Below are 7,991 nucleotides of genomic sequence, written 5' to 3'. Positions count from 1 at the left end.
TCCTAGTGGCACTGTATCAAAATTCCACATGAGCAAGGGGCCCCATTCACATGTATTAGGATCATGCACTCCATCTCCACACTCGTCTACTAGGTGACCCATTAGTCCATAGAAATAGCAATAATCAGGTAGCTTCTCGTAATAAACCGGATATTTCTTCCTCTTCTTCAATGTAATTGCAACAAAACCTGACCAGGGGGATACCAACATCCAGAAACACCCTTGCCCGCAGGTACTTTGTTGTGTTAATGAATCCTTCATTCACCACTACTGTAATGGGTGGTTCCCCTACCTTGCGAGCCACTTTTTCTGCCAATTCCTTCTTTCTCATCAGGCCTCCCGGAATCCCCTCAATGCGTGCATACTGGTATTTTGTCCAGCTTGTAATTGTGCACATTACTGAACCCATCATATTCTTGCAACACCACTGTCGCAGTGCGGAACAACCAAGGAGCCCCATCCATCACCCTTCGCCAATCTCCCTGGCAACTAAATTGTGCAATGAACATGTTTGCACCCTTTGGCTTAAAGAAGATCTTTTGTGCCGCTGACCAAGCTGTCCTCATCGAATTAAACAGCGTCGAGTGGCTAAACTAGCGTGTCGTATGCACCTTGAATATCACCAACCATCTGACTTCGTTAATCAGGTCCTCAAGTTCCCCAGACAAATCTAGATCAGTTTCCTCTTTCCCACACAGATTGAGCCCTTCAAATCGATCCTCCAGTCTGGGCATCGGCCCCCATGTATGTTCCTCCCTCTCTGCGTCATCACCTCTGGAACCGCTCCCACTACCTCCCACTCCTCAAAGAAGATCACCCCCTTCTCAGCGGGAGTCTCATCCATGGCCGTTTTCTTCTCCATCTCTTCTACTCCTTCCCTCTCATCTCCAGCCTTCCCCCGACAGCCCTTCTCAACCGGCAGTGGTTCTGCTATTCAGCCGGCCGGCCGCACTCTCAGACTCACTTGTACTCGTGCCCCCTCGAGATAGGCTCGTGGGATCGTGAGGAATTTTGGTACTCCGACGAGAATCACCGGAGGATGGGAAACCCTAGAAAAACCCTAGGGGAATTTTTAACTTAACAAAACCCAAAAGAAGGGAACGTGCGCTACAGGGCCGAGTTAGCGCTGAAACAGAACTGGGCTTCGATTTCTCCTACCCCAGAAGCCGCTAAAATGGTCCAAAAAAGACCCACACAAACCTATAGCTGGCCAAATGGGTCGGGTCAACTAGGCCACCCCGCGAGCATGCTGGCACGGCCCGCCATGGGCCAGGCACGACACGGGCTAAACTGGCCGTTCCTAGCACGCGGCACGCCCTGGGCCGTGCTTGGGCTGCTAGGCTGAGCATGCGGGCCGGCACGGCACAGCCCAATTATCTTTTAATTTTTTTTATATATATCTCGCTTTATATGGCCTAATACTAGCCGAGTATGTAAAAACAGGCAAAAAAAAACGACCAGTAGGCCAAACAACAGGTGGGCCAGCGTGCCGGCCCGATTAGCAGTTGGTCGTGCCGTCTCCTCCCCTAACCTATCCATCCTCTCCTCCTCCCCGATCTGCCCCGCCCCGCTTCGTCCCGATCTGTTCCTTCCTCTCCTCCCCGATCCGCCCCCTGCATCCCCTTCCTACTACCGCGGTCCCGATCCGCCGCCGCCACCGCCACCGCCGCCACCGCCACCGCCGCCACCGCCACCGCCACCGCCACCGCCGCCGCTAGGAGTAGCAGATGGCTAGGGGGAAAGACCGCGGCGCACCGCTGGGTGGTGGTGGTGTCGGCCCTCCACCGACGGCTGCCTCCTCAGCCCTTCCTCGGAGGGTTACGGTAAGCACATCTACTGGACAGATCTGCTGAGTTTTTACGCTTAATGTTCGTTGCTGTACTGCAGCGTGCTTCTGCGTCCCTCGCCGCCGGGAACCTGAGGCCCGCTGAGGCCACCGCCGGGAAGCAGAGACTTCCCGGATCCGCCGCTGCCGCCACCGTCGGGGAACATACCGACCTGAAAGTCGGCGCCGCCCCTGTCTCCGCCTCCGCCTCCTCAGGCCTCTCAAAGGAAGAGGTACTCCCCCTACCCACTCTCGATCCATTAGTTTAGGGTTTAACATCATGACATTGCGATCTGATGAGTATAGTAGAGTTTTGGTTTATGTTTCAATGCAATTCGTGTTTCATGTCCATACCCTTTGAAATATGTTTGTATTTCACTTTCAGGAATGTTTTGTGAACAATTTTATATATCTGATGAACCGCAAACCAAGTGAATTGCATAAGCTTTATGCTGATGATGCTGAACTGAATTGGAATTTCGATGGCCGTCGAATTGAACTGAAAACGAATGAGGTTTGTGCTTTAACAGGACGTAATATATTATCCTGATAGGTGAAAATGGTGTGTGTGGTAACAGATTTGTTTCACTGAACAGACTATCAGGAAGTTTCTATCCGATGCAGCCCCCCAGAGGCAATTTGGTGCTGTAGATTGTAAAGTGCAGTCAGTTGTCACTCTCAGCTCTTCTTTACTGACTGTCTATGGAATTTGCGACGCGCTTGATTGTAAGCCTCGAATTTTTGTTCAAACGTTTCTACTTCGGCGCCCGGATTTGTTGATCTTGAATGATGCACTGACTGTCCTCTTGTTATGTGGTAACCTTCTTCCTTGCTGTGTATGTGTATATATATAATCACACTTTTTCTTGTGGTCTGATCGAGCATTTTGTTCAACAGTACCAGAAAGTGACATTTCTAAAAAGCCCCAGCGTCATATAGTAAGTATCATGTTTCATCGATATAAGTTATCCAACATTATATTATAATCAGGACATCCCTGTGACCATAAATTTTCTGTATGTTTTATTAAGTAGATTATTTTGATATAGTTGTTTATTATTGCTTTGTCTGCTGCTGTTGTAGTCAAACAACCGTTGTGGTGTTTGCAACAACGAATGGCATAGCAGTGACCCTAAAAGCTGGGTAAGAGTAGAATCCGTTTTCTTTGACGTCAAGTATTATCTTCTGTTGATTTTGTAGGCATTGACCTGCAGTTTCTATCTTTTTAGGTCCAATGCAGCAATTGCTTGACATGGCTTCACATTGAGTGTGACCCCGTGTGCTGTGATGATGTGGAGGTTCTTGTTCGTTCAAATAACTTATATATATGCATGAAGATTTCCTTTGACAGCCTGCACTAATTTCACATTCTTTTGTAGATTTTGGAAAAATTAAATTATTTGTGCCCATTCTGTATGTCTCAGTTTCAAAGCATATTGGCAGTACAACAGTGAGTTACTGATTTCTTATCATGTGTTCATTTAATTTCTAACACTTCAATTGGAAAATAAATAAGAATGCCATTTTCTAACCTGTCTAATTATTGGTTTGTTAGCACTTCAACTGGAAATTTTTCTGAACCCATACCAGTGTCCTGTTTAGCCAAGCATGGAGTGTATATGCCAGAAAAAAACAAGTAAGCATTTTGTGATGGATGCAAATTCTTGTGAATAATTAGAAACCACAAACCAGAAGGTTGAAGACTAGTATCCATTTTAAGTATTTTTTTTGCTGGCAGGGTATTATGTCACTGCAATGATTGCTCGGAAGAAGCTAAGCTTAGGTCAATGGCAGCATGGGAGAGACACTGCGGCTCAGATAAAAAGAAATGGAAGTAGTCTGTTTATCTCAAGGGCACTAATGATCTATTATTTGACTTTGTAAGTCCCGAGGATCTTTATTATCTCAGGTTTATGTGAAAGTGTGGTCATTTGTTTTTTTTTAGTGTCTTGTCCATGCAAAACTGACAAGATTTCTTTGTCATCATCTCCAGCTTAATAAAAATCCTGTTGGATCTGTCAAATTGTCCAAAATTGCTGAAGTAAATCCCAGTTTATCTTTCAAACCATCCACAACATGTGCTAAAACCCGTGACTATCCAACTGTGAGCTCCTCACGTTTGATCAATAACAAGGTATTTTTTAGCCTTGTTTGTTTTCTGTACCTCACCCTCATACACATCTGTCATATATTTGTGCCTGTGCATTATCTTTAAGCGGTTATAAAACATCCACAATACTTGTCTATTTATTATTTTGCTAGTCTGTTTTCTTCTTTGAGAACCAACTTTTGACAATTTTGCTTGTTTTGCATAGGAGTCAAGAGAATCAAATTTTTGTATTTTGTATGACTATGATGCGATGAAGTGGCACCAGGATGGTGACAAAGATCATTCTGCTGAAACGGCATCAAGAATTTCTGAAATAATGAAAAAGCTTGACGAAGACGGTGTCCTTGACAGGTGATTTGTTTTTAGTAAGAAATATATCTGATGCACAGTTGCTTAAGTACCATTTACTGTTCTGTTTACCATAATCTGGTGCTCTTTATAGGATTGCGAGGGAGCCTTTTGTGATGGCAAATCGTCGCTTAGTGCTGGCTGTCCATCATAACTTGGATTATTTGGCATTCGTCAACAGCCTTCCAAAGTCACAGAAGGAGCTGGAACTTAAATTCAGTCAGTTTGCTGGCATTAGCTTATTTTCTTCGAAGGGAACACCCCAAGCAGTGTTTGCCGCTGCTGGTGCTGTTATCAGGGTAATTGTTTTGATGAAACTGCAGATTTACCTATCTGTTTATGTAGGCATGTTAACTTACATTGTGTTACTCTTTAGGGCTGTGAATTAGTTGTAGGTGGATATTATAATCAAGCCTTTGCAGTGGTCAGGCCTCCGGGGCACCACGCTGATAAAAGCTGGGCCGAAGGCTTTTGCTATTTTAACAATATTGCAATTGGTGCAAGGCATCTGCTTGACCATTATGTGAGTTATTATTATTTTTTTTTTTCAGAAACATTATTGCTTTTTCCTATAACTGCGCTTTTTTTTTTGTCGAAGCAGCACTATATTCTTGTTGTTTATCTCCCTTAGTTACAGTCAAGTTATTTTCTTCTATGAGCAATAATCATACATCATATTTAGTTTTCTTCAATTTTTGTGATTTATTACTGTGTTATTTGCAGCGATTGAAGCGAATTTTGGTGGTGGACTTTGATGTCCACCACGGCAACGGTACTCAGGAGATATTTTATGATAATAAGCATGTCCTTTTCTTTTCGGGTCACTGGTATTGCGAATATTCTTCTTTTCTTTTGCATATTTTAATTTTTGTTCTGTTAGTGCTTGGTTTTGATATTCTGATGCTTAATTAATGTGTGCAGTGGAGATCTTACTTATCCTAAGTCGAACAGTAAGGCATCTCATATTGGAGAGGGTGCTGGCGAGGGCTACAATATCAATTTTCCGTTGGCAGAGGGTTTTAATGAGGATGACCTACTTTATGCTGTCAATAAAATTCTTCTCCCGGTGGCGACTAAGTTCGATCCTGAGGTGGTGCTTGTTTCAGCTGGTTTCGATGCTGGCATTGATGATATGGGTGGTTGCAATGTCTCTTCTAAGGGTTTCGGAGCAGTAGTGCGTAAGGTAATAAAGTTTTTATCCCCTATACTAAATACTGTTTAGGAGTTTTCAGATCTTCAACTACTTACACTTTTGTGTAGTTGCTGTGCCTTGCGGGAGGAAAGATGGTTCTTGCTCTAGAAGGAGGTTACAATCTGAAGCATCTTCCGACGCACGTTTCTCACAGTATACGTGCTATCTTGGGGGACGAAGACGCCTTTTTCCCGGACTATGATCAGACAGACCATCGTCCGAGCGAGAGCACCATCAGTATGGCAGACAACCTCCAGCTGAAATTGAGTCTGTATTGGGATGTTTTCGTGGAAAAACCTCCAGGTTATTCTTGATAAATGCTTTGACAATGCTGCTTAGTCTATTCTCAGTAATCTGCTTTTTCATTTGTTACTGGATTTTTTTTTACTATCATTTAGGTTGTTCATTACCGTTTATTAAGTGTAATTTTCATCTGTACTTCACCGGCAATTTATTCAGACGACACCCTACCTTTTGCTGGAACATGTTTATTTCCCTGATTTTTACCATCTGTCGTACTGCTGTTCTGCCATGTGGTTGATACTGCAGGGCCAACACCTGAGGGCGAAACTCCGCCTCGTCCTGGTGCTGTCGGTGGGGATCCCAGTGGTGCCCTTGGGAGTCACTCCAGCTCCTGATGATCCAAGTGGTGCTGGCGGTGTCGCTCCAGCTCACTACCACTTTGAGTTGTCTTCCTGGAGTGCTCTCTGTATTACTCCCTCCGTTCCAAAATAGATGACTCAACTTTGTACTAACTTTAGTACAAAGTTGAGTCATCTATTTTAGAACGGAGGGAGTATCTAGCTAGGCTAGAGCGAAATGCGAGACCAGTTACTGGATGAGAGTTCTACTTTTGTTCAGTTCACTGCATAAAAGATTCTGTTATAAGAGTCAAAATTGTTGTTACTCATTGCTTTTACCCATGAATTGGCATTGCCAAGTTTTGTCTCATTGTGAACTGAAACGTGCAATTCAAATCTCTGCACTGTGGGCACAATGGTTATAGCAGGAATTCTGCCTGTGAAGGAAGCTGATGGGATGGATGCCGATTCTGTATTGTAGTGGCGGCGTTGGGGGGACGATCAGCATATGTGGTTTCAGTTGCATCTTATGCATGGGTGGATCTATTGCTGCGTGGTAGTATTCTTAAGATTGTTGTAGTGATTTTGCCGGAGAGCATGTTATTTGTGAGACCCAGTGAGTCAAGTGACCGTGTGTCTCCAATTGTTTGGGATTTTACCACTCAGGGGATTCCATAACAGGTTTATGTTCAACAATGCATAAGAGAAGCAATTTTCTCTTGGATTATCCCAGCTAACCTGTTGAATGACATGACAATGCTCACCATATTCAATATTTCCTACGTCTCAAAATTAGATACGGATGTACTCTAACACTAAAATGTGATTAGATAGATACATCCGTATCTAAACAACTCAAACAGATGCTCCTTTCGTAAATTTACAATATTAAAGTAGTGATCTAAACGCTCTTATATTACTACTCCTTCCGCTTCGAATTACTTGTCGCATTTTAGTTCTAGATACATCCATTTCTGCGACGAGTAATTTGAAACGGAGGGAGTAGTTTACAGACCACAAATCTAAGACAAGAATTTTGAAACGGAAGGAGTATTTACTATTTCCACCTTCAGCTGCCGCATTTGCATATACTCCCTCTTGAAAGATTTATACTAAGATGTTTTAGACTTCCACATTCATTTCTCGTAAAGCTACGAAATATCTTCAGTTTCCAATTTTGCCATCGCTCGCTCACTCATTCTCACTCCACTCGCTCGTTCCCCTTCCTCTCGCCTCCGATGAAATCCCTAACTCGTCTCGCCTCCTACGCTCACGTCATCGCCGCTAGCCTTCCTGACCTCTCACTCGCGTCGTCGCCGCTCGCCTCCCTCTTGCCAGCATTGTTGCCTCTCGCCTCCCTATCCCCCGCGTCGTCCCGGCTGCCTTCCATTGGCGCCGTTGCCTCTCTTGCCCGTGTCGCCTGCACCAGCAAGGTCGCCACAAAGTTTGATTTTTTTACTGAAGGGGAGTGTCAGGACTGTAGCCGATCCTGGCAACAGCCTGAAGAAACACAGTGCAGATTCAGTTAACTTGAAGCAGGAGCACCGTCGATCTCCGATCGCGCGGTCGACAAGGCCAACTTACCGTTTCGTCCAGCGGGACACCTCCGACCGCAGATCTACAAATGGACGGCTGGAGTGGATGTGACCGTAGTAGCTTAATATTACCGCTAGCTGTAGTGGAGTCACCTGCTTTCTTCGCTTTTCACTTTCTGCAGCTATTTAACAGAGCCGATCCTTTGTGTGGACGGCATCTACTCTTGTAATTGGGCTGTGCCCTAAGCCACCGTGTTCCGGCTGGCACAAACCCTAGTTCTCCCCCTTGCAATTCCTCTGAAATCAACATCCAAATTCGAGTGATTCTTGGTGTTTTTCCTGTTATCTGCTAAAGTTCAGCGACAATACTAGTTCGATCCTGTCAATTGGTATACAGAGC

The 7,991-nt window shown here is 44.6% G+C and overlaps 2 protein-coding genes across 2 annotated transcripts; both read left to right on the top strand.

The window, feature by feature from the left end:
• The first annotated feature begins 1,593 nt into the window (after positions 1–1,593).
• LOC119276926 lies at positions 1,594–3,853 on the top strand. Its single transcript, XM_037558093.1, has 11 exons — positions 1,594–1,823; positions 1,888–2,058; positions 2,211–2,339; positions 2,422–2,641; positions 2,723–2,763; positions 2,909–2,968; positions 3,055–3,123; positions 3,205–3,275; positions 3,381–3,461; positions 3,564–3,705; positions 3,819–3,853. The coding sequence occupies exons 1-10, from the start codon at positions 1,728–1,730 to the stop codon at positions 3,661–3,663; spliced, it is 1,038 nt and encodes a 345-aa protein (XP_037413990.1). The 5' UTR covers positions 1,594–1,727; the 3' UTR covers positions 3,664–3,705; positions 3,819–3,853.
• Positions 3,820–6,494, top strand: LOC119276925 (histone deacetylase 6-like). The gene is made up of 8 exons (XM_037558091.1): positions 3,820–3,959; positions 4,141–4,286; positions 4,378–4,582; positions 4,660–4,806; positions 5,007–5,110; positions 5,205–5,466; positions 5,544–5,778; positions 6,025–6,494. The coding sequence occupies exons 2-8, from the start codon at positions 4,186–4,188 to the stop codon at positions 6,111–6,113; spliced, it is 1,143 nt and encodes a 380-aa protein (XP_037413988.1). The 5' UTR covers positions 3,820–3,959; positions 4,141–4,185; the 3' UTR covers positions 6,114–6,494.
• The last annotated feature ends 1,497 nt before the right edge of the window (positions 6,495–7,991 follow it).

The sequence above is a fragment of the Triticum dicoccoides genome, chromosome 3B (assembly GCF_002162155.2).
Source record: "Triticum dicoccoides isolate Atlit2015 ecotype Zavitan chromosome 3B, WEW_v2.0, whole genome shotgun sequence".
Taxonomy (NCBI): Eukaryota; Viridiplantae; Streptophyta; class Magnoliopsida; order Poales; family Poaceae; genus Triticum; species Triticum dicoccoides.
This window is presented reverse-complemented; position numbering and strand designations above follow the sequence as displayed.